At 47.3% G+C, this 27,388-nt stretch overlaps 1 protein-coding gene across 1 annotated transcript in view; it reads left to right on the top strand.

Moving 5' to 3' along the window:
• Positions 1–27,135, top strand: part of C2 (complement C2) — a 52,157-nt gene extending 25,022 nt beyond the window's left edge. Inside the window, exons 3-20 of the mRNA XM_027603812.1 lie at positions 15,091–15,145; positions 15,288–15,494; positions 16,075–16,260; positions 18,838–19,011; positions 19,095–19,193; positions 19,373–19,506; positions 20,798–20,936; positions 21,827–21,967; positions 22,761–22,850; positions 24,770–24,910; positions 25,035–25,129; positions 25,226–25,337; positions 25,455–25,620; positions 25,730–25,806; positions 25,948–26,039; positions 26,248–26,374; positions 26,506–26,555; positions 26,705–27,135. Of these exons, the coding sequence (XP_027459613.1) occupies positions 15,091–15,145; positions 15,288–15,494; positions 16,075–16,260; positions 18,838–19,011; positions 19,095–19,193; positions 19,373–19,506; positions 20,798–20,936; positions 21,827–21,967; positions 22,761–22,850; positions 24,770–24,910; positions 25,035–25,129; positions 25,226–25,337; positions 25,455–25,620; positions 25,730–25,806; positions 25,948–26,039; positions 26,248–26,374; positions 26,506–26,555; positions 26,705–26,875 (2,256 nt within the window). The 3' untranslated portion in view covers positions 26,876–27,135. The remainder of the gene's footprint in view (positions 1–15,090; positions 15,146–15,287; positions 15,495–16,074; positions 16,261–18,837; positions 19,012–19,094; positions 19,194–19,372; positions 19,507–20,797; positions 20,937–21,826; positions 21,968–22,760; positions 22,851–24,769; positions 24,911–25,034; positions 25,130–25,225; positions 25,338–25,454; positions 25,621–25,729; positions 25,807–25,947; positions 26,040–26,247; positions 26,375–26,505; positions 26,556–26,704) is intronic.
• The last annotated feature ends 253 nt before the right edge of the window (positions 27,136–27,388 follow it).

Here is a 27,388-nt window from a genome sequence, read left to right as displayed (position 1 = left end):
TTTAATACCCATCACCAGGCTAACCCATCACCAGGCTAACCCATCCCCCCACCCTCCTCCCCTCTAGAACCCTCAGTTTGTTTTTCAGAGTCCATCGTCTCTCATGGTTCATCTCCCCCTCTGACTTACTCCCCTTCATTCTTCCCCTCCTGCTATCTTCTTTTTCTTTTTTCTTAACAATATGTTGCATTATTTGTTTCAGAAGTACAGATCTGTGATTCAACAGTCTTGCACAATTCACAGCGCTCACCATAGCACATACCCTCCCCAATGTCTATCACCCAGCCACCCCATCCCTCCCATCCCACCCCCACTCCAGCAACCCTCAGTTTGTTTCCTGAGATTAAGAATTCCTCATATCAGTGAGGCCATATGATACATGTCTTTCTCTGATTGACTTATTTCACTCAGCATAACACCCTCCAGTTCCATCCACGTCGTTGCAAATGGCAAGATCTCATTCCTTTTGATGCCTGCATAATATTCCATTGTGTATATATACCACCTCTTCTTTATCCATTCATCTGTCGATGGACATCTTGGCTCTTTCCACAGTTTGGCTATTGTGGACATTGCTGCTATAAACATTGGGGTGCACGTACCCCTTCGGATCCCTACATTTGTATCTTTGTGGTAAATACCCAGTAGTGCAATTGCTGGATCGTATGGTAGCTCTATTTCCAACTGTTTGAGGAACCTCCATACTGTTTTCCAGAGTGGTTGCACCAGCTTGCATTCCCACCAACAGTGTAGGAGGGTTCCCCTTTCTCCACATCCCCGCAAACATCTGTCATTTCCTGACTTGTTAATTTTAGCCATTCTGACTGGTGTGAGGTGGTATCTCACTGAGGTTTTGATTTGGATTTCCCTGATGCTGAGCGATGTTGAGCACTTTTTCATGTGTCTGTTGGCTATTTGGATGTCTTCTTTGGAAAAATGTCTGTTCATGTCTTCTGCCCATTTCTTGAATGGATTATTTGTTCTTTGGGTGTTGAGTTTGATAAGTTCTTTATAGATTTTGGATACTAGCCCTTTATCTGATATGTCATTTGCAAATATTTTCTCCCATTCTGTCAGTTGTCTTTTGGTTTTGTGGACTGTTTCTTTTGCTGTGCAAAAGCTTTTAATCTTGATGAAATCCCAATAGTTCATTTTTGCCCTTGCTTCCCTTGCCTTTGGCGATGTTTCTAGGAAGAAGTTGCAGCAGCTGATCGAAGAGGTTGTTGTCTGTGTTCTCCTTTAGGATTTTGATGGACTCCTGTCTCACGTTTAGGTCTTTCAACCATTTGGAGTCTATTTTTGTGTGTGGTGTAAGGAAATGGTCCAGTTTCATTCTTCTGCATGTGGCTGTCCAATTTTCCCAACACCATTTGTTGAAGAGACTGTCTTTTTGCCATTGGACATTCTTTCCTGCTTTGTCAAAGATAAGTTGACCATAGAGTTGAGGGTCCATTTCTGGGCTCTCGATTCTGTTCCATTGATCGATGTGTCTGTTTTTGTGGCAGTACCATACTGTCTTGATGATGACAGCTTTGTAATAGAGCTGGAAGTCTGGAATTGTGATGCCGCCAGCTTTGCTTTTCTTTTTCTGCATTCCTCTGGCTATTCGGGGTCTCTTCTGGTTCCATACAAATTTTAGGATTATTTGTTCCATTTCTTTGAAAAAAGTGGATGGTATTTTGATGGGGATTGCATTGAATGTGTAGATTGCTCTAGATAGCATTGACATCTTCACAATGTTGGTTCTCCCAATCCATGAGCATGTAACGTTTTTCCATTTCTTTGTGTCTTCTCCAATTTCTTCCATGAGTATTTTATAGTTTTCTGAGTACAGATCCTTTGCCTCTTTGGTTAAATTTATTCCTAGGTATCTTATGGTTTTGGGTGCAATTGTAAATGGGATCGACTCCTTGATTTGTCTCTCTTCTGTCTTGCTGTTGGTGTATAGGAATGCCACTGATTTCTGTGCATTGATTTTATACCCTGCTACTTTACTGAATTCCTGTATGAGTTCTAGCAGTTTTGGGGTGGAGTCTTTTGGGTTTTCCACATACAGTATCATATCATCTGCAAAGAGTGAGAGTTTGACTTCCTCTTTGCCGATTTGGATGCCTTTGATTTCTTTTTGTTGTCTGATTGCTGTGGCTAGGACTTCTAATACTATGTTGAATAGCAGTGGTGATAGTGGACATCCCTGCCGCGTTCCTGACCTTAGGGGAAAAGCTCTCAGCTTTTCCCCATTGAGAATGATATTTGCTGTAGGTTTTTCGTAGATGGCTTTTATGATATTGAGGTATGTACCCTCTATCCCTATACTCTGAAGAGTTTTGATCAAGAAAGGATGCTGTACTTTGTCAAATGCTTTTTCTGCATCTATTGAGAGGATCATATGATTCTTGTTCTTTCTTTTGTTAATGTATTGTATCACGTTGATTTGCGGATGTTGAACCATCCTTGCAGCCCAGGGATAAATCCCACTTGGTCGTGGTGAATAATCCTTTTAATGTACTGTTGGATCCTATTGGCTAGTATTTTGGTGAGAATTTTTGCATCCATGTTCACCAAGCATATTGGTCTGTAATTCTCCTTTTTGAAGGGGTCTTTGTCTGGTTTTGGGATCAAGGTAATGCTGGCCTCATAAAATGAGTTTGGAAGTTTTCCTTCCATTTCTATTTTTTGGAACAGTTTCAGGAGAATAGGTATTAATTCTTCTTTAAATGTCTGATAGAATTCCCCTGGGAAGCCATCTGGCCCTGGGCTTTTGTTTCTTGGGAGATTTTTGATGACTGCTTCAATTTCCTTAGTGGCTATAGGTCTGTTCAGGTTTTCTATTTCTTCCTGGTTCAATTTTGGTAGTTGATACATCTCTAGGAATGCACCCATTTCTTCCAGGTTATCTAATTTGCTGGCATAGAGTTGCTCATAATATGTTCTTATAATTGTTTGTATTTCTTTGGTGTTGGTTGTGATCTCTCCTCTTTCATTCATGATTTTGTTGATTTGGGTCATTTCTCTTTTCTTTTTGATAAATCTGGCCAGGGGTTTATCAATCTTGTTAATTCTTTCAAAGAACCAGCTCCTAGTTTCGTTGATCTGTTCTACTGTTCTTTTGGTTTCTAGTTCATTGATTTCTGCTCTGATCTTTATTATTTCTCTTCTCCTGCTGGGTTTAGGCTTTATTTGCTGTTCTTTCTCCAGCTCCTTTAGGTGTAGGGTTAGGTTGTGTATTTGAGACCTTTCTTGTTTCTTGAAAAAGGCTTGTATTGCTATATACTTTTCTCTCAGGACTGCCTTTGCTGTATCCCAAAGATTTTGAACAGTTGTGTTTTCATTTTCATTGGTTTCCATGAATTTTTTTAATTCTTCTTTAATTTCCTGGTTGACCCATTCATTCTTTAGTAGGATGCTCTTTAGCCTCCATGTATTTGAGTTCTTTCCAACTTTCCTCTTGTAGTTGAGTTCTAGTTTCAAAGCATTGTGGTCTGAAAATATGCATGGAATAATCCCAATCTTTTGGTACCGGTGGAGACCTGATTTGTGACCTAGGATGTGATCAATTCTGGAGAATGTTCCATGGGCACTAGAGAAGAATGTGTATTCCATTGCTTTGGGATGGAATGTTCTGAATATGTCTGTGAAGTCCATTTGGTCCAGTGTGTCATTTAAAGTCTTTATTTTCTTGTTGATCTTTTGCTTAGATGATCTGTCCATTTCAGTCAGGGGGGTGTTAAAGTCCCCCACTATTATTGTATTGTTGTCAATGTGTTTCTTTGCTTTTGTTATTAATTGCCTTATATAATTGGCTGCTCCCATGTTAGGGGCATAGATATTTACAATTGTTAGATCTTCGTGTTGGATAGACCCTTTAAGTAGGATATAGTGTCCTTCCTCCTCTCTTATTACAGTCCTTGTTTTAAAATCTAATTTGTCTGATATAAGGATTGCCACCCCAGCTTTCTTTTGGTGTCCATTAGCATGGTAAATGGTTTTCCACCCCCTCACTTTCAATCTGGGGGTGACTTTGGGTCTAAAATGAGTCTCTTGCAGACAGCATATTGATGGGTCTTGTTTTTTAATCCAATCTGATAGCCTGTGTCTTTTGATTGGGGCATTGAGCCCATTTACATTCAGGGGAACTATTGAAAGGTATGAATTTAGTGCTATTGTATTGCCTGTAAGATGACTGTTACTGTATATTGTCTGTGTTCCTTTCTGATCTATGCTGCTTTTAGGGTCTCTCTTTGCTTAGAGGACCCCTTTCAATATTTCTTGTAGGGCTGGTTTCGTGTTTGCAAATTCCTTTAGTTTTTGTTTGTCCTGGAAGCTTTTTATCTCTCCTTCTATTTTCAATGACAGCCTAGCTGGATATAGTATTCTTGGCTGCATATTTTTTTCATTTAGTGCTCTGAAGATATCTTGCCAGTCCTTTGTGGCCTGCCACGTCTCTGTGGATAGGTCTGTTGCCAATCTAATGTTTCTACCATTGTAGGTTACATATCTCTTCTCCCGAGCTGCTTTCAGGATTTTCTCTTTGTCTCTGAGACTCGCAAGTTTTACTATTAGATGTCGGGGTGTTGACCTATTATTATTGATTTTGAGAGGGGTTCTCTGTGCCTCCTGGATTTTGATGCCTGTTTCCTTCTTCACATTAGGGAAGTTCTCTGCTATTATTTGCTCCAATATACCTTCTGCCCCCCTCTCTCTTTCTTCTTCTTCTGGGATCCCAATTATTCTAATGTTGTTTCGTCTTATCGTATCACTTATCTCTCGAGTTCTGCCCTCGTGATCCTGTAGTTGTTTATCTCTCTTTTTCTCAGCCTCTTTATTTTCCATCATTTGGTCTTCTATATCGCTGATTCTCTCTTCTGCCTCATTTATCCTAGTAGTTAGTGCCCCCATTTTTGATTGCACCTCATCAATAGCCTTTTTGATTTCGACTTGGTTAGATTTTAGTTCTTTTATTTCTCCAGAAAGGGTTTCTCTAATAACTTCCATGCTTTCTTCAAGCCCAGCTATTATCTTTAAAGTCATGATTCTGAACTCTAGGTCCGACATCGTACTAATGTCCGTATTGAGTAGGTCCCTGGCTGACGGTACTACCTCTTGTTCTTTTTCTGAGGTGATGTTTTTCGTCTTGTCATTTTGTCCAGAGGAGACTAGATGAATGAGAGAACAAAATGCTAGCAGGTTAACAATGTCCCCAGCAAATATACTGTATACAAATCAGAAAAGACCTGAAACCAGGGGAAAAGAAAGGGAAGGAAAGAAAACAGAAAGAGAAAAATAAAAAGATAAAAACAAAAACAGAACAATACAAAAAAAGGAGAATATGATCAAATATGATCAGGCTAGTGCATAGATCAGTGCCACACACTAGATTTTGGGCGTATTTTGGTCTGTTAGAAAAAAGTGCCTCCTAAAATTTGAAAGGAAGAAAGACATATATGTACAAAATAAGGGTTGATACAATGAAGGGATGGAAGATGATTGTAAAGATGAAAATTATAAAAGATTTTATAAAAGGATTGATAAGATATGTTGTTTGAAAAAAGAAAGAAGATTTAAAAAAAAAAAGAAAAAAGGGAGAGAATGTGATCAGGCAGGAGACTAGAACAGAGCCATACACTAGTGATTTAGGGTATATTTTGATCTGTTAGAAGAAACTGTATCTCAAAATTTTAAAGAGAGAACAACTTATATATATATGCCCAAAATAAGGGTAACTACTATGAAGTGATAACATATGACTCTAAAAATGAAAAATAAAAAATGTTTTTTTTAAAAAAGGGATTGATAAGATGTTGGTTGAAAAAGGGAAAAAGAAAAATAAAAAAAAACAGTTAAAAAAATTAACTTTGATGAACTAATGAATCATGGTAAAAAAAAAAAGCCATGAATTCTATGTGCAGTATTCCCCTAGCGCTGGAGTTCTCCCGTTCTCCTTGATTGGTAAACTTGGTCTTGGCTTGCTGGCTGTTCATGCTGATCTTCTGGGGGAGGGGCCTGTTGCCGTGGTTTCCAAATGTCTTTGCCGGAGGCTGAATTTCCCCGCCCTTGTCGGTGTGGGCTAAGCAAGCTGCTCGGGTTTGCTTTCAGGAGCTTTTGTTCCCTGTAAGCTCTCGGTACAGCTTTAGAGGACAAGGGCGAAAATGGTGGCCTCCCAGTCTCCACCCGGAGGAGCTGCGAACTCAGGGCCCCGCTCCTCAGTGTGCCCCCAGAGAAAAGCAGTCACTCCTGTCTCCCTGGTCTCCGGCCGCACTCCGTGCTCACCCGGCCTGTGACCGAGCATTTGTATCTCTGGCACCCGACCCCGTGTGGAGTCTCCAAACCCAGCAGATCCCTGCGGTGCGTTCCTGTGCCGCTCCTCCTGGGGGAGAAAGGGGAGTATCCCCGGCTCTACCGCTTGTTGGGTCCCTGCTGGAGGAGCAGTGGCCCGACTGGGCCACGGATCACGGTTTATGGCAACCCCGAGCTGAGAGCCCGCACCTTGGCTCTGTCTCTGCAGCCGGCTTCCTCGCTCCGATACCTGGGAGCTCTGCCGCACTCAGGCACCCCCGGTCTTTCTGTGACCCCAAGGGTCCTGAGACCACACTGTCCCGCGAGGGTTCCACCCCCCGCTTAGCCACTGGAGCGACGTCCCTCAGCGGAGCCCACTTCTAAAAGGTCCGATTTTGTGCTCCGCGGCTCTATCACTTGCCAGAAGCGGCCGACGGAGGCCCCCTCCCCCGCCGTCTATCCTCCCGAATATCGCCTCGGATTCACTTCTCCGCACGTCCTACCTTCCAGTAAGTGGTCGCTTCTCTGTTCAGAGAGTTGTTGCTACTCTCCTCCTCGATCTCCTGTTGAGTTCGTAGGTGTTCAGAATGGTTTCATCCCTATTCAGCTGAATTCCTGAGACCAGATGAAATCTAGGTCTCCTACTCCTCCGCCATCTTGCCTGATGAGAAGAAATTTTGATCAGAGGGAAGACACTGGCAGGAGTAGAAGGGCTATCATTTTAAGCATTATTTACCTCCTTCCTTCCGTCTGGAGTGAAAACGTATGTTGCATTTGCCAGGCTTTATAATGATGCCAAAAATAGACTAGCCAAGGTCACCTTCACCAAATGGGGGTCTACTGAAAATCTACTTGGGAGCCAAAAGAGGGCAATAAAGATCTGGTGTCTTCAGGCCCAGAGCCTCTAGGGTCATGGTCCTTCTACACTGGACTGGGCCTCATGGAGAACTAGAACAGGGACCCAAATCCAGTGACTTTGTTCACCTTGATTTGTCACTATGCAATGTAGCTTTTCCATGAGCAGTTTCCCACTGTCATCTCCCAAAATCCATTCTCTTCTAATATAGTATTAGAGTTCTGGCTGTGCACATGGTAGGCAAACTTGAGACCACATTTCCCAGCCTCTCATATAACCAACTTTTTGCCAACAGGATATGAGTGCAAGAGTTGGGTGAATTTCCATGTCATTACTTGTCCCCTATTTTTCCTTTCATTCCACTTCCTTGGGACTGGAATGCAGACCTGATGGAGACTTCTTTCGACCATGCAGACAAGGACAATCCTCAATGGCATGGCAGAGCCACGAGATGGAAGGAGCCTGGGATCCTGAGTGATACTGATGAGCAGCTGTGCCCTGCCAGCCAGGGCCACCCTTGCCACATCAGCCCTGTCTGCTTACACTGACGGTCTTACCTGAGAAAGATGCAAACTTCTACCTTACTTAAAGCACTGCGTTTTGGGTTGTCTTTATTATAGCAGCTTAGATTAGACCCCGATAAGCACATGTCTGTGGGGGTTGCCTTTGGCTCCCATATTGATTTCTGGCTAAGTGTCTTAGTTAGATACATGTTTGGCTGCTAAAACTTGGGCTAAAATAACAGTGGCTTAAATGGCTGAGCATAAACGGTCCAGGGCAGTTACGATAGCCCTGCAGGATTGGGGAGCAGTGCTTCTTTGACTTTGTTGCTTTGTCATCATCAACATGTGACTTCCATCTTGTGGTCTAGGGCGACTGCTTTGGCTTCCACCAGTATGTCTGCACTCCAGCCAGTGGGAAGGGGAGAAAAAAAATTGAGGAGCACACCCCTTTCTTTAAGAGCATACCCCATGGGCCCGGTGGAAAACTTGTAAGCTCTAATACTTAAGGAAGAGAGGAGAATGGATTCTGACACACTGCTAAGTTTTTTAACTCAACAAATGCTGGGAGAAACTCATGAAAGAAAGGCATCCCCCTTTTTAAAGGCAGCTATTACATATGAGTTGAGCGGATATATTAGTCTGCTTGGGCTGCCATAACAAAATGCCCTAGACTGGGCAGCTTAAACAACAGAAATGTCTTAGCTCCCAGCTCTGGAGGCTGGAAGCCTGAGACCAGGGTGCCAGCATGGTTGGTGTCTGGTGAGGACTCTCTTCCCGACTTACAGACAGTCATCCTCACCTGGCCTTTCCTCCATGATGCATGGGGATGGGAGGGAGGTGTGTCAGGGAGGGAGAAAGAGAGAGAGAGGGTGCTCTGCTGTCTCTTCTTATAAAGACAGTCTGGGCATCTGGGTGGCTCAGATGGTTGAGTGTCTGCCTTCGGCTCAGGTCATGATCCTAGGGTCCTGGGATTGAGTCCCGCATCGGGCTCCCTGTTCCTTGGGAGCCTGCTTCTTCCTCTGCCTCTCTCTCTCTCTGTCTCTCATGAATAAATAAATAAAAATCTTAAAAAAAAAAAGCCTATTGGATCAATGCCCCATCCTTATGACCTCATTTAACCTTAATTACTTCTTAATAGGCCTTATCATCTTCAAACATAGTCACATTTGGGGTAGGGCTTCAGCATATGAATTTTGGGGTGACACGATTCAGTTCCTAGCAGAGGCTTAAAGAAGGTGCTCAAAATTCAATGGCTTACATATTCAGCCAGGTGAGGATTCATTATGTTCTGATGACAAACAACTCCCAAATCTTGGTTGCCATAGTGGTTTGCAAAATATGGCCATAAATCGCTCCTATTCTAGTGTGTATGCCTCTTTGCAATATGACTTTGCGTTCCTCCCATCGTGAGGTAAGGTTTCCCCCACCCTTAAATCTGGGCAGGCCCTTTGATTTGCTGTCACCAATACGACAGGGTGGAAGTGACGTTATGTGACTTCTAAAGACAGGCCTCAAGAGGCTGTGCAGCTTTGCTTTGGATCTCTTAGCATGCTTTCCTGAGACTGCTTATGCCATGCAAGGCTAGGGATGAAAGACCATGGGACAGAGAGCTCCCAGTGTCTGACTCTCCTGCTGAACTCAGCCCTTAGCTGACTGCAGCTGTGTGAGTGAGCCCAGACAAGAGCAGCAGAAGAACCACCTGCATGAGAAAGAATAAATCATTTTTTTAAGCCCCTAAATTTTGGGTGGTATTTGCTTTTTTCCTACGGCAGTGGTAATGTAATAGATTAAAACAAAGACTTGGTTTTTGCTCATATTACATACATATCCTGTGAGGGTCAGCAGAGGCTCTGCCTTTGGTGTCACTCAGGAATGTAAGCTGATGGAGCAGCCACCACCTCAAATGTTGCCATACCGGCAGAAAAGAGCATGGTGAGGACTGCATTGACCCATAAAGCTTCCATCTAGAAATGATACATGTCACTTAAACTCATATTTCATTGGCCAGTGCAAGTGGATAGGGAAGCTCAATCCTACTATGTGACCAAAGGGTGACAAAGTCAACGTATTTGTGAACATCTCTAATATCCACCGCCCTTAAGATAGTTTATTTCTCTCTGGTAACAATCTGAGTAGGTGGGCAGGGCTGGTATGACATCGACACAATGTCAGGGACCCAAGCTCCTCTCTGCTTGTTCTGTCATCCTCAGGATGTTGCTCTTGAATCACCATCAGATTTCTATTTTAGCCCATGGAAAAGGGAGGACATACTCTCCTTTTACTTTAGGGGTATAAGTTGGAAGTTACATGTATCAGTTCTACTCAATTCCTATTGGCCAGAACTAAGTCACCCATTACCTAGCTGCAAGGGTAGCTGGGAAATGTAGTCTTTAGCTGGGTGATTATGTGTCCTGCTAAACGTCTTACTGTAGAAGGAGGGAGAGAGAACAGACACTGGGTGCCAGGCAGGCACCAGCAGCTCTGCTGCAGCAGCAGCTTTGGGACCCCAACACCAAGGGTATCATGGTCTTCCTGCATTCAGTCAGTTTTGTCCAAGGTGAGCCCCACTTTGCATATGTGTTTCTAAGAAGTTATTCATAAGTCAAAAGAGTTTTCACAGACTTAAATCATCACTTCAGAGATGTTTCATCTTCATTTTTAATTGATCTTATTTATTCATATGCCACATTGTTTGACAAAGTATTAAAGAGACTTCTGTGGGGTGGAAGGGTTAGCACGTTAGCTTAGAGTTTCTTTGCTTCCTACTTTTCATACAATAGCAGGTTGTAATTTATTTTTATTATTATTTTTATTTTTATTTATTTTTGTTTTTTATTTTTAAATTTTTTAAAAGATTTTATTTATTTATTTGAGAAAGAGAGAGAGAGAGAGCACATGAGAGGGGGGAGGGTCAGAGGGAGAAGCAGACTCCCTGCTGAGCAGGGAGCCCGATGTGGGACTCGATCCCGGGACTCCAGGATCATGACCTGAGCTGAAGGCAGTCGCTTAACCAACTGAGCCACCCAGGCGCCCTATTTTTAAATTTTTTATTTATTCATTTGAGACACAGAGATACAGAGAGAGAGGATGAGCAGGGAGAGAGGCAGATGGAGAGGGAGAAGCAGGCTCCCCGCTGAGCCAGGAGCCCGATAAGGGGCTCGATCCCAGTACCCTGGGACCATGACCTGAGCCGAAGGCAGACGCTTAACTGTCTGAGCCACCCAGGCGCCCCTTTATTATTATTTTTAATATTCATTTATTTGACAGAGAGAGTGAGAGAACACAAGCAGGGGGAGCAGTAGAAGGAGAGGGAGAAGCAGGCTCCCCGCCAAGCAAGGAGCCTGATGCGAGCTCTGTCCCAGGACCCGGGGATCATGACCCAAGCCGAAGGCAGACGCTTAACCATTTGAGTCACCCAGGCGCCCCTGCAGGTTGTAATTTAAAGGCACATCCAAGAGAGGGAACATACCTCAATATCATAAAAGCCATATATGAAAAGCCACAGTGAATATCATTCTTAATGTTGAAAAACTGAGAGCTTTTCCCCTAAGGTTAGGAACATGGTAGAGATGTCCATTCTCACCACTGTTGTTCAACATAGTACTGTAAGTCCTAGCCTCAGCAATCAGACAACAAAAAGAAATAAAAGGCATCCAAATCAGCAAAGAAGACGTCAAACTCTCACTCTTTGCAGATGACATGATACTTTATGTGGAAAACCCAAAAGACTCCACCCCCAAATTGCTAGAACTTATACAGGAATTCAGCAACATGGCAGAATATAATATCAATGCACAGAAGTCAGTTGCATTTCTATACACTAACAATGAGAAAGAAGAAAGAGAAATTAAGGAATCGAGCCCATTTACAATTGTACCCAAATCCATAAGATACCTAGGAATAAACCTAACCAAAGAGGCAAAGGATATGTATACTGAAAATTATAGAACACTCATGAAAGAAATTGAGGAAGACACAAAGAAATAGAAAAACTTTCCATGCTCATGGATTGGAAGAGCAAATATTGTTAAAATGTCTATGCTACCCAGAGCAATCTATACATTCAATACAATCTGCATCAAAATACCATCAATGTTTTTCCTTCCTTCCTTCCTTCCTTCCCTCCTTCCTTCCTTCCTTCCTTCCTTCCTTCCTTCCTTCCTTCCTTCCTTCCTTCCTTCCTTCCTTCCTTCCTTCCTTCCTTCCTTCCTTCCTCTAAGAGAGAGAGAAAGAGAAAGAGAGAGCACACACAAGGAGGGGGAGGGAGAAGCAGCCTCTCTGCTGAGCCGAAGGCAGGTGCTTAACTGACTGAGGCACCCAGGCATCCTCATCAACATTTTTTACAGAGCTGGAACAAATAATCCTAAAATTTCTGTGGAACCAGAAACGACCCCGAATCACCAGGGGAATGTTGAAAAAGAAAACCAAAGCTGAGGCCATACAATGCCTGACTTCAAGCTCTATTACAAAGCTGTAATCATCAAGACAGTATGGTACCGGCACAAAAACAGACACATAGATCAATGGAACAGAATAGAGAGCCCAGAAATGGACCCTCAACTCTCTGGTCAGCTAATGTTCGACAAAGCAGGAAAGAATATCCAATGGAAAAAAAGACTGTCTCTTCAATAAATGGTGTTGGGAAAACTGGACAGCCACATGTAGAAGAATGAAACTGGACCATTCTCTTACACCATACACAAAAATAGACTCAAAGTGGATGAAAGTCCTAAATGTGAGACAGGAAACCATCAAAATCCTAGAGGAGAACAGAGGCAGCAACCTCTTTGACCTCGGCCATAGCAACTTCTTACTAGAAAAGTCTCCAGAGGCAAGGGGAACAAAAGCAAAAATGAACTATTGGGACTTCACCCAGATAAAAGTTTTTGGCACAGCGAAGGAAACAATCAACAAAACTAAAAAGCAGGGTAAAGAATAGGAGAAGCTATTTGCAGGTGACATATCTGCTAAAGGGTTTTATCCACAATCTATAAAGATCATATTAAACTCAACAACCAAAAACCAAAAAATCCAGTTAAGAAATGGGCAGAAGACATGAATAGACATTTCTCCAAAGACATCCAGATGGGTAACAGATACAGGAAAAGGTGTTTAACATCACTCGGCATCAGGGAAATACAAATCAAAACCACAATGAGATACCACCTCCCACCAGTCAGAATGGCTAAAATTAACAAGTCAGGGAGTGCCTGTGTGGCTCAGTCGTTAAGCATCTGCCTTTGGCTCAGGTCATGATCCCAGGGTCCTGGGATCGAGCCCCGCATTCAGCTACCTGCTCCGTGGGGAGGCAGCTTCTCCCTCTCCCACCCGCCCCCCTGCTCGTGTTCCCTCTCTCACTGTGTCTCTCTCACAGTATCAAATAAATAAATAAAATCTTAAAAAAAAACACCAAGTCAGGAAATGACAGATGTTGGCGAGGATGTGGAGAAAGGGGAACCCTCCTACACTGTTGGTGGGAATGCAAGCTGGTGCAGCCACTCTGGAAAACAGTATGGAGGTTCCTCAAAAAGTTGAAAATAGAGCTACCCTATGACCCAGCAATTGCACTACTGGGTATTTACCACAAAGACACAGATGTAGTGAAAAGAAGGGGCACATGCACCCCAGTGTTTATAGCAGCAATGTCCACAATAGCCAAACTATGGAAAGAACCAAGATGTCCATCAACAGATGAATGGATAAAGAAGATGTGGTATATATTTACAATGGAATATTATGCAGCCATCAAAAAACCCGAAATCTTGCCATTTGCAACAGCATGGATGGAACTAGAGGGTATTATGCTAAGTGAAATAAGTCAATCAGAGAAAGACAAGTATCATATGATCTCACTGATATGAGGAATTTGAGAAAAAAGACAGAGGATCATAGGGGAAGGGAGGGAAAAATGAAACAAGGTGAAACCAGATTAAGAGACTCTTAATCTCAGGAAACAAATTGAGGGTTGCTGGAGTGGAGGGGGGTCGGAGGGATGGGGTGGCTGGGTGGTGGACATTGGAGAATTGTGTAAGACTGATGAATCACAGACGTGTACCCCTGAAACAAATAATATATGTTAATAAAAAAAGATATATACACACAATGGAATATTACTCAGCCATCAAAAGAATGAAATCTTGCCATTTGCAACGACGTGGATGGAACTAGAGGGCATTAAGCTAAGTGAAATAAGTCCATCAGAGAAAGACAATTATATGATTTCACTCATATGTGGAATTTAAGAAACAAAACAGAGGAGCATAGGGGAAGGGAAGGGAAAAATAAAACAAGATGAAATCAGAGAGGGAGACAAACCATAAGAAACTCCTAATCATAGGACACAAACTGAGGGTTGCTGGAGGGCAGGTGAGTGGGGGGAGGGGGTAACTGGGTGATGGGCATTAAGGATGGCATGGGATGTAATGAGCACTGAACTCTACATTTGAAATTAGTAATACACTATATGTTAATTAATTGAATTTAAATTAAAAAAAGAAGGAAAAAAATAAAAAAATAAAGGCACGTCCAAAATTCCAAAATACTTTTGTTGTGGGTAACCAATCCCAGACTTATTTATTTTATGGGTTGGGAATTTTTTCTACTGGACTTTCCATAAAAGTGTTTTAAACAGTTTCCGGTCTCCAAAAACTAAGTGTTGATTTCATTTTTATCTCTAGATTCTTTCTGGGGAAGGGTTGCAAGGAATAAAAAGATTGTGGTTCTTCCTATTTAGCAAGAATTTCTAAGAAAATTAGCCTCAGTCTCTTGGAGGTGTATGTTCAAGAAGACAGTAGTATTGCAGGCTCTCAGGAAATAAAGTTCACTTGGCAACACCTAAGAGAAACTACTTAAATAAATGATTTTGCAATATCTTGGATGGTTTTTGGGTTTGTGTGCTTTAGACTGTACATGGAAGAGCACATGTGTGTGTAGGGGACGCAGAGGCTGAGTATGTAAAGTATGTAAAGCCTATGGTGCAGATCAACTGAGTAGGACATGTTGGGATTAGGGAGATGGGCAAGGGCTTTGCCCCCTCAGCTCAGTCCCCAATCCCTGATTATTTTTTCCTGCCAAGAGCACATCCCCTGGTGCCCCTGGGTGGCTCAGTCTGTGAGCGTCTGCCTTCGGCTCAGGTCACGATCCCAGAGTCCTAGGATTGAGCTCCACGTTGTCGTGGGGAGGGGGGGTCCCTGCTCAGTGGGGGGGTAGGAGTTTGCTTCTTTCTTTCCCTGTGCCCTTCCCTCTGCTCATGCTCTCTCTCTCTCTAAAATAAATAAAATCTTAAAAAAAAGATTTATTCATTAAAAAAAAAAAAGAAAAGAGCACACCCCCCTTGCCACTCCCTAGTTTTCCTTCTCTGGCAGCAAATGAAGCAGCTGCTGAGTCAGCTCAGGGCTTCGGGGAAGTCAGATGACCTTTTCCCTCTGCCAGCTCTCTGTCTCTCTCTGCCTCAAGGTGGACACCATGGACCCACTGATGGCTTTCCTTTGCCTGTTGCCCCTGTATCCAGGTAGGAGCAGGGGAGGGGGATGCTGAGGTCCACAGAAGAGGCCTGTGCTGCCCACACTGAGTTCCCACTTGGCAATGACCATTTCTATTGCTTTTCTGTTCTCATCTTTTCTGCATTTCTGTGTTGGGTCCCATGCTCACAGGCTTGGCTGCAGAGGCTCCCTCCTGCCCTCGGAATGTGAATATCTCCGGTGGCACTTTCACCCTCAGCCGTGGCTGGGCCCCTGGGAGTGTCATCACCTACTCCTGTCCCCTGGGCCGCTACCCGGTTCCAGCCTCACGGCTGTGCAAGCACAATGGGCAGTGGCAGACCCTGAGATCCACGCAGCTGACAAAGGCGGTCTGCAAACGTGAGGCTCTCCGTGGGCCTTGCTCAGGGTGGGGCCGCCAGGGGCCACTCCAGAACCTCTACTTAGGACTTGCTCCGGGTGGGGCTTAACCTGACTGCGTGGTGTGCCAGGGATGGCAAAGCTGCTTTCCCATAGGGCTTCTCAAAAGAGTGGGAAATTGTCCATTGTCCGTAGCAAGGCATTGGAAGAAGCAGTCTTTGATGGAGATTTTTAAAATACTCGGGGTGATTTTTTTTTTTAATACTTAATAATTGACTGCAGAATCCCGACCATTCAGAATGGGTGCCAGGGTCTCCTGTCGTGCCAGATGTCACCCCTTTAGTTGTCCACTCACGGGGCATCCAAGGACCCCAGGGGAGGGGCTGGGGTGACCATGGCCCTCAGGGGGCTGAGAGAAGTGGTTATCATCTATTAGGCTGAACTGTGTGACATTGCCAATATTCAACCAATTGCCACAAGCAGTGATTTCACACGCAACAGCCCAATATTTTGACAACCACCTGGCAACTCCCATGCATCCCAGCCCAGCCCAGGTGTTTTCCAGCCATCCATATGTTCTCCTCCCCTTCTCTCCCTCCAGCTGTTCGCTGTCCAGCTCCTGTTTCCTTTGAGAACGGCATGTTCACCCCGCGGCTGGGGTCCCACCCTGTGGGCGGCAACCTGAGCTTCCAGTGTGAGGATGGCCTCACCCTGCGGGGCTCACCTGTGCGGCAGTGTCGCCCCAATGGCATGTGGGATGGGGAGACGGCTGTGTGTGACAACGGGGGTGAGTGCCCTGCCCCACCAGCTGCATGGGGGCTGGGGTCTCCCAGGAACCTTGGAGTCAGATGCGTGCCCAGTGGGCCTCTGTGGGGACAGGGGCCTGGTGTCTCTGATGCCAAAGTCATATTCCTGGATTTTGGTAAATTGAGGTCTACAGGTCACACATCACCCACCTGCAGGGAGCTGGGCTAAGCTTCAGATCCAACATAAAGGCTCCACGCACTCTGTCCAGCTTTTCCAAATGCCTCAGAGCAAGATTGGTTTTCGGGCCCAATGGGCTATTGTAGGGACAAGGTGCTGAGTGAGAGTGGACCTAGCGCTGTGCTTCAGTCCCTCACCTCTGCAGCCAGCGTGGGTCCAACCTGGCTCAGACTTCGGCAGCCTTTGGGCAGGTTATTTAATCTCTCTATGCCTCAATTTTTCTTTCTCTCTTTTTAAAAAATCTTATTTATTTACTTGAGAGAGAGAGCAAACAAGAGAGATAGTGAGAGCACTCCAAACACGAGTGGACGGAGGAACAGAGGGAGAAGGAGAAGCAGGTTTCCCACTGAGCAGAGAGCCTGACGCAGGGCTCGATCCCAGGACCCTGAGATCATGATCTGAGCCAAAGGCAGATGCTTAACTGACTGAGCCACCCAGGCGTTCCTCTATGCCTCGATTTTCACGTCTCAAATAAAAATAGTAAGACTGGCCACTGTGTGGGGTTGCTGTGGGATTGAGTTGACATTAGTAAGCATCTAGAAGAGTCCCTGGAGTTTGTCGTAGTTATTACTGCCCCTGTCAATGTTGAGGGGCTCTGGTTGATAGGAGTGGGCTCCTAGGATTCCCTGGGTTTTAGGAGCTGCCTGGACGATAGTTCTGAGTGCCTAATACAGAAGACACGGAGTCCACGAGATGGTAGGACCATCCTGTCCCCCAGCGGTCCAGATACTGGTTGCCTACTCATATTCATGACTCTGTCAAATAGCTGGCTTCCTTTACTCAACGTTCTGCCTATGAGATTGGTCCGTGTGGTCCTGTGTAGCAGCAAGTTTGTTATTTCTTTTTAAGATGTATTGATTTATTTTAGAGAGAGAAGGGTAGGGAGGGGCAGAGAGAGTCCTAAGCAGACTCAGCTCTCCATGCTGAGCGTGGAACCTGACACGGGGCTTGATCCCACAACCCTGAGATCACCACCTAAGCTGAAACCAAGAGTCAGACACTCAACCACTGATTGCACCACCTGGGCCCCCCTGTTATTTTTTTATTGCTGTGTAGTTTTATTATAGAAATAGATTGCAATTTATTTTTGGGTTCTCTTCTTGGTGGGCATTTGGGTTCTTTCCAGTTTGGGGCTATTATGAGTAAAGCCCTATGAATGTCCTTGTATGTAACTGTTAGTGCACATATGAATTAGTTCTCTTTTTAAATTTTATTTTATTTATTTATATGACACAGAGAGACACACAGAGAGAGGGAACACAAGCAAGGGGAGTGGGAGAGGGAGAAGCAGGCTTCCCGCGGAGCAGGGAGCCCCATGTGGGGCTAGATCCCAGGACCCCAGGATCATGACCTGAGCCGAAGGCAGATGCTTAATGACTGAGCCAGCCAGATGCCCCATGAATTTGCTTCTCTTGAGCATGTTGTTTAGGAGTGCAATTATCAGGTCACATGTTGTCATACGTTTGGTTTTGTTTGTTTTGTTTTTAGAGAGAGAGTGGGGGGGTGCAAAGGGAGAGAATCTTTTTTTTTTATGATTTTATTTATTGGGGCACCTGGTTGGCTCGGTCGTTAACCGTCTGCCTTCGGCTCAGGTCATGGTCCCAGGGTCCTGGGATCGAGTCCCGCATCGGGCTCCCTGCTCCGCGGGAAGCCTGCTTCTCCCTCTCCCACTCCCCCTGCTTGTGTTCCCTCTCCTGCTGGGTCTCTCTCTGTCAAATAAATAAAATCTTTAAAAAAAGAGATTTTATTTATTTATTTCACACAGAGAGAGAGAGTACAAGCATGGGGAGTGGCAGGAAGAGGGAGAGGGAGAAGCAGACTCACCGCTGAGCAGGGAGCAGGATGTGGGGCTCGATCCCTATTCTGCCTTCAGGCAGATGCTTAACCGACTGAGCCACCCAGGCGCCCCGGCATACATTTAGTTTTAGTAGAGACTGGCAAACGTTTCCCAATTGTCACTCCAGCAATATGGAATTAAGGAATTCTCCAGATTTTCAGTTTCAGCCATCCTGGTGGGTGTGTGGCTATGCCTCATTACGGTTTATGAAGTGTAAATACTCTCTGTGGCCGTGTTGGGCCCCTCAGTCAGCATCTTCCCTGGGGCTCTGGGATGGATGCAGGCTGAGTCGGTGGGTTGTGGCACTGGGACGCTTTACCTGGCAACCGAGGGCACTGAGTTCTGAACATTTTGCCCTACTTAAGATTTTCCATCCACACCCTTGGGAAGGCCGGTTGTGGTGTCTCCCAATGGGGAGGCCAGATGACCTGCAGAGGCTCCACGGGTCTGGAGAGGAGGAAGAGGGACAGGGTGGGTGAGCAGGACAGAAAGGCCGAGGAGGGGTGTCTCTGCTCACTGCTGTCTTCCTTTGTTGACTCACAGCTGGCCACTGCCCCAACCCGGGCATCTCGGTGGGTGCCGTGCGGACGGGGTCCCGCTTTGGCCTTGGGGACAAAGTCAGCTACCGCTGCTCCTCAAATCTGGTGCTGACTGGGTCTGCGGAGCGGGAGTGCCAGAGCAATGGGGTCTGGAGTGGGACAGAGCCCATATGCCGCCGTGAGTAGCCAGCCACCTTGACCCTCCAGAGAGTCCTGGGCACCCCACCCCTGACCCTGGCTGACCCCAGCGACTTTCCACAGAGCCCTACTCCTACGACTTTCCTGAGGATGTGGCCCCTGCCCTGGGCACCTCGTTCTCCCACCTACTTGGAGCCACCAATCCCACCCAGAAGAAAACGAGTAAGTGCTTGAGGTAGGGGCAGCAGGGTGCTGGGCCTGGCCTGGGGAGGATGCTGAGAGCTTCGGGAAGGCTCAGTGGGGCTGAGCTGACTGGAGGGGAGGCAGGGAGGCCCCACCCCTTGGCAGGAGAGCAGGTGGGAGGTCAAGATGTGAATCTACTCTTTCCACATTTCTCCCAGAAAGCATGGGCCGTAAGATCCAAATCCAGCGCTCTGGTCACCTGAACCTCTACCTGCTCCTGGATGCCTCTCAGAGTGTGGCAGAAGATGACTTTCAGATCTTCAAGGACAGCGCCATTCTCATGGTGGACAGGGTCAGGAAATAGGGGTCTGTGCACAGAGGAGGCTTCCTACACCCACTGTCTCTCTCTGGTTCCTTCCCTTCCTCAGAATCCCACTCACAGCCTACCTCCTCTGAAAAGTCCTCCCAGATGATGTGCATGCCGTGCAGGAATCATGGCTTCAATTTATAGGATCCTATTTTTCATCCCACAAACACCAGCGGGGCACCTTCTACGTGTTAGGCACCATGCTGGGTGCTGGGTGCTGGGAGACACCAAAGATGAACAAGGCTGAGGTCCTGTTTACCAGGCACCCATCATCTAGGATGGCGGTCTCCACAGAGGGATATACAAAATAATCCAGCAGGGTGTGGTAGATGAGTACTGGTATCCTTGTTGAATAATTTTAGTTTAAATTAAATCAACAACTTAATATTTAATACTTTCCCTCAAAAATTCCAATTTTTTGTGTTTAAAAGGTATGTAATATATTTGAATAGTGATGCACTTTATAAATGAGTTGGTTTTTATAAATATATATACCTATGTTGAAGTATATGCTCAGAATGTTTTTACTGACAAGCCACTAGTTTAGATTACTTGCCAGTACTTTGCTTGGCAATTATGCTTTTCACAATAGTTTATGTAGATATATGTTTTTCTTCCCAGCTACATTTTATCTATCTATCTATTTATTTATTTATTTATTTACTTACTTACTTGACAGAGAGAGAGGGAGAGAGAGAGCGCGCGAGCACATGCAGGGGGAGGGGCAGAGAGAGAAGCAGGCTCCCAGCCGAGCAGGGAGCCCGATGCGGGGCTCGATCCCAGGACGCTGGGATCATGACCTGAGCTGAAGGCAGACTGAGCCACCCAGGCGCCCCCCAGCTACATTTTCAAAGAAGGCATTTTGTGCTCCTTAGTCTCTCTTGAGACTTAGAGTAACCGTAAGCCTTGAGGCTGCAAAACACGCCAGTTGGAGAAGTGCCTCAGATTCAAGTGGACAAGTTCAAATTCGACCTCTGCCTCGTACCGGCGTGTGGTCTGCGGCACGGCAACAAGCCTCAACGTCCTCATCCAGAAAATAGGGGCCATGTCGCGCCCCTCACAGAACTGATGTGAGGATGCAATGAGGAGCGAGCGGCCTATCAAAAAGAAGACCTGGTCAGCAAACGTCAGCTTGCTGGCTCCCTGCAAGCAGCAGTGTCTTAGCAAGTGGAGTGGCCCAGGCTCTCTGCCTCCTCTGGGGCCCTTGGCTGGCTCTCTTACTCTCTCCCCTTCCGTTTCAAGGCCTCTCACGCTGCCTCTCACTTGCCCTTCCCAGATCTTCAGTTTTGAGATCAATGTTAGTGTCGCCATCATCACCTTTGCATCCAAGCCCCACGTCATCATGTCTGTTCTGTATGACAACTCCCGGGATGTGACCGAAGTAATCAACAGTCTGAACAATGTCAACTATAAAGGTATGTGTGTCATCAAATGAAGGCGATGAGGCGGGTGGGGGGGTGGAGGATGAGCTCTCTGTGCCTGCAAGGAGGTTCTGGACAAGTTAGAGAGAGAGTGAGGCCTTTGGTGGCATTCTAGTCCCAGGGCTCTGGGGCTCAGGTTCCTCAGGGGGAGGTGGCTTCCAAGTCAGGTTCCTGGCGGGGGAGTCCCAACTCCCACCAATTCGTGGCTTACTCTAATGAGCTACACATCCGAATGCCTTGTGCAGGTCTTTGGCTCCTTCCTGATGCCAGATCTACGTGGGCTGGCTTTCTTGGCTCAACACTGTAGTCTCCCCACACCATTGTCAAGCTGCCTGGGTGGTGGGTTGCAGGTAGCTGCAACAACCCAAGTTCTTTGGGAACCCCATCTTTGAATTTTGAGGCTTTAGAGTGGCCTTCAAGTGGGGTTATGCAATGAGCATTTCTTTTTTTAAAGAAAAGATTTATTTATTAATTTGAGAGAGAGAGAGAGAGAGAGAGAGAGAGAGAGAGAGAGACAGAGGGAGGGGGAGAAGAGGCAAAAGGAGAGGGAAAGAGAGAATCCCAAGCAGACTCCCTGCTGAGCGTGGAGCCCTATGCAGGGCTCCATCCCAGGACCCTGAGATCACGACCTGAGCCAAAACCAAGAGTCAGACGCTTAACAGACTGCGCCACCCAGGAGCCCCTGCAACGAGCATTTCTAAGGGAAAAGGCTTTTAATGTTTGAACAGGCAGTGACGCCAAATCTCTATCTGGATAGTGAAGGTCTGAATATATCAAGCCAGTTGATAAATGCATTTCCGATGGTTGGGAGAATAGAGGGATTCCTTCTGCCAGGTGGTAGGTGGGACGTTTCTATGAGAGTCTTTCCTCTTCACATACTCCAGACCATGAAAATGGGACAGGGACGGACACCTATGCAGCTTTAAATTGTGTCCATATCATGATGAATAACCAGATGCAACGCCTTGGAATGAAGACAGAGGCCTGGCAGGAAATCCGACACGCCATCATCCTTCTGACAGATGGTGGGTATCGTCGCCTCCACGAGTGAGTCCGGCACAGTGGAAGGAGCAGCAGTGTGGGGTCAGAAGGCCTGCCTGCTGGCTCTCCCTCTGCCACCCTGGGCCTCAGTTTCTCCTTTGTAAAGTGGAAATAGTCTCAAGGATGTCGACAGAACAACAGCAGTGGTGATGATGATCAGAGACGCCCCCCTTTCCTTACACAATCTCTATGGAGAGCGTAGTTTGTGTAAAAGGGCTTTGTCATGACAGCTATCAGTTATTGTTACTACCTGGGAGGTGGCCTCAAGTCGGCTGGGCGGGGAGGGGTGGCTTTGGAGCAGGCGTGCCAAGGCACACGGATGGAAGGCTGGGAGGTTGGACCGCGGGGTGGAGTTGGGCTCTGCTGTTTATCTCTCGATTGCGGCCAAACTGCATAGCCCCTTTGGAACTTGGTTTTCTTGCCTATAAAATGCGGATGCCCACACTACCTGAGGTTTCATGAGAATTAAATGAGATAAAGTTTATGAAGCTCCTGGCCTGGTGCCTGGGATGTAGAGAATTTCAGTAAATAACATATCTTTTTTTTCCTTTTTTTGGGCAGCAAAGCAAGGTCTATTGAGCAATAGTAAAGTTTATTGAATGATAGGGTACAAAGCTCCTGAAGAGGGAGGGGACCCACGAGGGTTGCCTAGTAAATAACGTATCTTGAAACTCAAGTGGGACGCATTAAACGTTAAGGTTCCCATGCTGAATGGCTGCCCCACTCCTCCGGGACTGTGGGGAGTCTCTCCGGACTATTCTTTTCCCTCCGTTCTAGGAAAGTCTAACATGGGTGGCTCTCCCAAGCTGGCTGTTGACAATATCAAAGAGATCTTGAACATCAACCAGCAGAGGAGTGACTATCTGGGTGAGCCTCGGAGCCGCTCCCAGCTGTGGGGTCCCTGTAGGGGGTGTGGGGGGGTGGGTGGGGCGGGTGGGGGCGGATGGGCAGCTTGCCTTCATTTCCAGCGAGGACCCAGGCCATGTCGTTCTGTGTGAAGGCAGCTGAGAGTCATGCTCAAGAGTCTGGAATCAAACCACCCCGTGGTTGCAGCCTTGGTTTCTTCGGTTGGCTGTGGCCGGGGGCGGTTTCTGCCTTTGCTAAGAGAGGACGGTGCTAGGACCCACCCCAAACGCTCAGATGTTTCCTGGTACGGAGGAACAGAGGAACAACGTATGGAACAGTGTATGTGAGCGGCTGCTGCCGTCCTCGTGCCCGTGAACTTCTCCAGGGAGAAAGGGCCTGGATTCCTTGTGGGGACTGTCCCTGGTGTTTCCTCCTTTAGCAGTACAGATAACCACCTAAGGCTTTGGCAGTTGCAGCCTTTAAAGGAACAATTCCTCAGGTTCAGACTAAACACAAATTGCATTGACCTTTGACCAGAACAGAATTTTAGACAGAAGTGCTCCGGACAAGCGAGGACAGTTGCTTTTGAGCCTCACAAGTTTCACTTTCCCCTTGGGGCCTCTCTTCATGCCAACAACCCCACCTGCCCCTCTGGGGCAAGCAGATTCCTCTTTAAAACTCTGGCCTAGGGAAGGCGAAGGCCAAACTCCTCCCTAACTCTTAGCATCACGGGGCTAGGGTTAAATGCTCAAAAATACCTTACTAAAAAGAAGCAGCAACTGAAGGGACATAGTCACAGAAAATACTGGGGACCTAACTGTCCAGCTCCCAGTGACTGCTTCTGGCCGGCCTAGGGCTACATTGCTCCCTGAGGAAAGCCTTGTCTCCCAGTCTGTCTGAGCATCTCGCTCTTTACACACCACTCAGGGCCCCCCGGGGGCCATAAAGGGCCGTGAGGGCTTCAAAACTTGGGAGAAGATTGGACTCTGTGGCCGCCCCAGGGCGGTTCTGACTGGCACCCGTGCTTGCTTGGAGGCGGGGTACGGACAGTTATGTGGGCCCCAGGTCTCCAGTGGGAAGAGATGGCTCCAGGCTCCTCTCTCAGAGCTTACACCTTACAGGGGAACCAGATCTGAAGTTTTGCCTCCGTGTACACTCATGAGCTCTTTATTCAGTCATATAAATGTACTTAGAAAGTCCCTCCTGGGCACCATTCTAAGGATAGAGCTGTGAACAAAACAGACAAAGATGTCTCGCTGGGGTTGTCATTCTGGAGGAGCAATGTATTAATTTTCTAGGGATAGTGCCACAGATTCTACAAACTCGGGTGGCTGAAAACAACAGCAACTTTTGCTCTCACATTCAGAAGGCTAGAAGTCCAAGAGCAAAGACCCTATTTCCAAATAAGGTCACCTTCACAGGTACTGGGGCTTAGGACTTGAACATATCCTTTTGAGGGACACACTTCTACCCACTCTGGGCATTAAACAAAATAAATAAGGACCCCGTAGGGGGTGGTGGGTAGTGCCTTGTGCCAAGGCATAAAATGGAGCAGAGAGGGAATGGAATTGGCTGAGGCATTGCAGTTTTAGACAAGGAGCCCAGGGAAGGCCTCGCCGAGATGGTGACATTTGAGTCAAGACTTAAAAAGGTAAGAGAGTGAGCCATGTGGGCAGTCTGGGAAGGAGTGGACCAGGCAGAGGCTTATGCAAAAGGCCTGGGGTGGGAGCGTGCCTGCAAATCTGAGGGACTTCAAGGAGGCTCTATGGAACGGAGAGAAGGGTGAGGAGTGGCAGGAAATGAGGTCAGATAGGAGGTAGGGGGCAGGGGCCCACTCATTTAGGGCTTTGCAGGACCTAGTAAGTTCCAAATGATAGTTTCCTGTCTCACAGGGTAGCCCCTCAGCCACAAGTTTCTGGTGATTTCCTTCTCCCCATCAGACATCTATGCCATTGGGGTGGGCAAGCTGGATGTGGACTGGAGAGAGCTGAATGAGCTGGGGTCCAAGAAGGATGGTGAGAGACATGCCTTCATTCTGCAGGACACAGAGGCTCTGTACCAGGTCTTTGAGCACATGCTGGGTGAGTGAGCTTTTCCCTCTTGGGAGTGGTGTGGGTGGTGAGGGGCCAGCCAGGGGTCCAGGCTGGGAACCTGCTCACTGTGCTCCTCACACGCCTCCTTTCCCCTCTGTTCCCACACCCACAGATGTCTCCCAGCTCACAGACACCATCTGTGGGGTGGGGAACATGTCAGCCAATGCCTCTGTCCAGGAAAGGGCACCGTGGCATGTCACTATTAAGGTACCAGGAAGGAGGGATGGGGCTTGAATCCCAGAGATGGAAGAGGCCATGGACCAGAGACATAGCAGTCCCTGAAAATCACCAATTTCCCTACAGCCTAGGAGCCAGGAGACCTGCCGGGGGGCCCTCATCTCAGACCAGTGGGTCCTGACGGCCGCTCACTGCTTCCGCAATGCCGAGAACAGCTCCCTGTGGAGGGTCAACGTGGGTAAGGCAGGGCCCACACCAGGCTCCTGAGCCTGTGGCCAGGGCTCTCAGCATTGGTCCCTAGCCTCTGGCCCCTTCAGGAGCCCTGGCCCAGCCTAATCTGCCTTATTGTTCCCAGGGGATCCTAAATCCCAGTGGGGCAAAGACTTCAGTATTGATAAGGCGGTGATCTCCTCGGGGTTTGACGTCTTTGCCAAGAAGGATCAGGGGATCCGAGAGTTCTACGGTGATGACATTGCCCTGTTGAAGCTGGCCGAGAAAGTGAAGATGTCCACCCATGCCAGGTGCTAGAGCCTGGGATGAGAGGGCGTCTTCTGGGGGAGACTGCTCTGGGGAGTCCCACAGCAGGGGACACTGAGAATGGGCCTGTGTGACCCTTGTCCTTCTCCCCAGGCCCATTTGCCTTCCCTGCACTGTGGAGGCCAATCTGGCTCTGCGGAGACCCCCAGGCAGCACCTGCCGAGACCATGGTGAGTGCTGGGGCTCAGGGCGCGTGAGGAACTGGGACCAGGGCTTAGTGCTGATGACGTGGACTGTGCAACAGCCTCCAATCTGGAGTCTGGATGCTGGGTAAAGGGACCGGCACCACATGCCTTCCTCCTTGAATGCAGAAAGTGAACTTCTGAACAAACTGAGCATTCCTGCTCATTTTGTGGCCTTGAATGGGAACAAAATGAACATTAACCTCAAGACAGGGACAGAGGTGAGGATCTCAGGTCTGGGATGCTGGGTTGGGGGGAGGGTGGGACACCTGTGGCTGCTCCCTGAAGGTCTCTTTGTCCCTTCTTGCTCCAGCTCTGGCTGCTTTTTCCATCTGACCCTGTGTCACCCCTCCTCCAGGCCTAGCAACTGCCAGGTAGCCCCTGGGACTGCTCGTTTCATCCTTCTCTCCTGTTCTGCCCCTGTTGCAGTGGACAAGCTGTATCAAGGCCGTCTCCCAAGACAAAACCACCTTCCCCGACTTGAAGGATGTCAGAGAGGTAGTGACAGACCAGTTCCTATGCAGTGGGACTGAGAAGGATGACAATCCCTGCAGGGGTGAGTCCCTCCCACCCCCCCTCCTGAGCCTGAATTCCTGAGGGAAAGACCACTGCTGTCCCTGTGGCCAGCATGCACGCCCTGATGACACAGGGTCAGTATGACAGTTTCCTATCCCCCCTTTCTGGCAGGAGAATCTGGGGGAGCAGTTTTCCTTGAGCGGAGGCACAGGTTTTTTCAGGTGAGGAGAGAAGGGGGAAACCCACAGGACTGGGGTTACAGGGTCTTGGCCTTGCAGGAGGATGAGGGAGGCCTTTGAAGGAACTGGGAAGGTTGAGGCTTGGAGCTGGGGTTGTGACAGTCTCCCACCCCGTTCTCTCTCTCTTCCAGGTGGGCCTAGTGAGTTGGGGTCTCTACAACCCCTGTGGCATGAACAATAAAAACTCTCGTCAAAGGGCCCCCAAAGGCAAGATACCACGAGATTTTCACATCAATCTCTTTCGCCTGCAGCCCTGGCTGAGGCAGCACCTGGAGGGTATCCTGAACTTTTTGCCCCTCTAATTGTGGCCACCCCTCTGTTGTCCTGCCAGCACCCGCCATCTGTCTTATCTCCTACCCTTGAACTCCCACCCTCAGACCCCATCACCCCCTCATGCTCCCAGCTCCGAACCCCTGCCCCGCGCAGCACATTCAAGCTGGGGAATCCCCAGGGGCACACCCTCTGCCTCGCTTGACTCACTTTCCTTTCACTCTCACGTGGAATTTCCCAGTTATGAAATTAATAAAAATTGATGATTTCCTCATCTGTCTGTGCCTCTACTTGTGGACTGGCCAGGGGAGTGAGGAAGGCCGGGATGATTCCAGGAACCACCAGGAGGCAGGTCACAGACCCTGCTGGACAAACAGTGGCTGGACTCTGCTCCATAAGAGTCAACAAGGAGTGAGCCAGCCTTTATTTCTGGCCCCTAAGGGGGTGGTCTGGGCTCGCTGGGGAGGAACCGGGGTTGAGAGGTGGTGTTGAAGGGGTCAGTCCTGGATCATGGGCAGCAAAGGGCAGGGCTTATGCAGCTTCTA

Source organism: Zalophus californianus, chromosome 7 (assembly GCF_009762305.2).
Source record: "Zalophus californianus isolate mZalCal1 chromosome 7, mZalCal1.pri.v2, whole genome shotgun sequence".
NCBI classification, from domain to species: Eukaryota; Metazoa; Chordata; class Mammalia; order Carnivora; family Otariidae; genus Zalophus; species Zalophus californianus.
The sequence above is the reverse complement of the archived record's forward strand: the minus strand, read 5'-3'. Positions and strand labels throughout refer to the sequence as shown.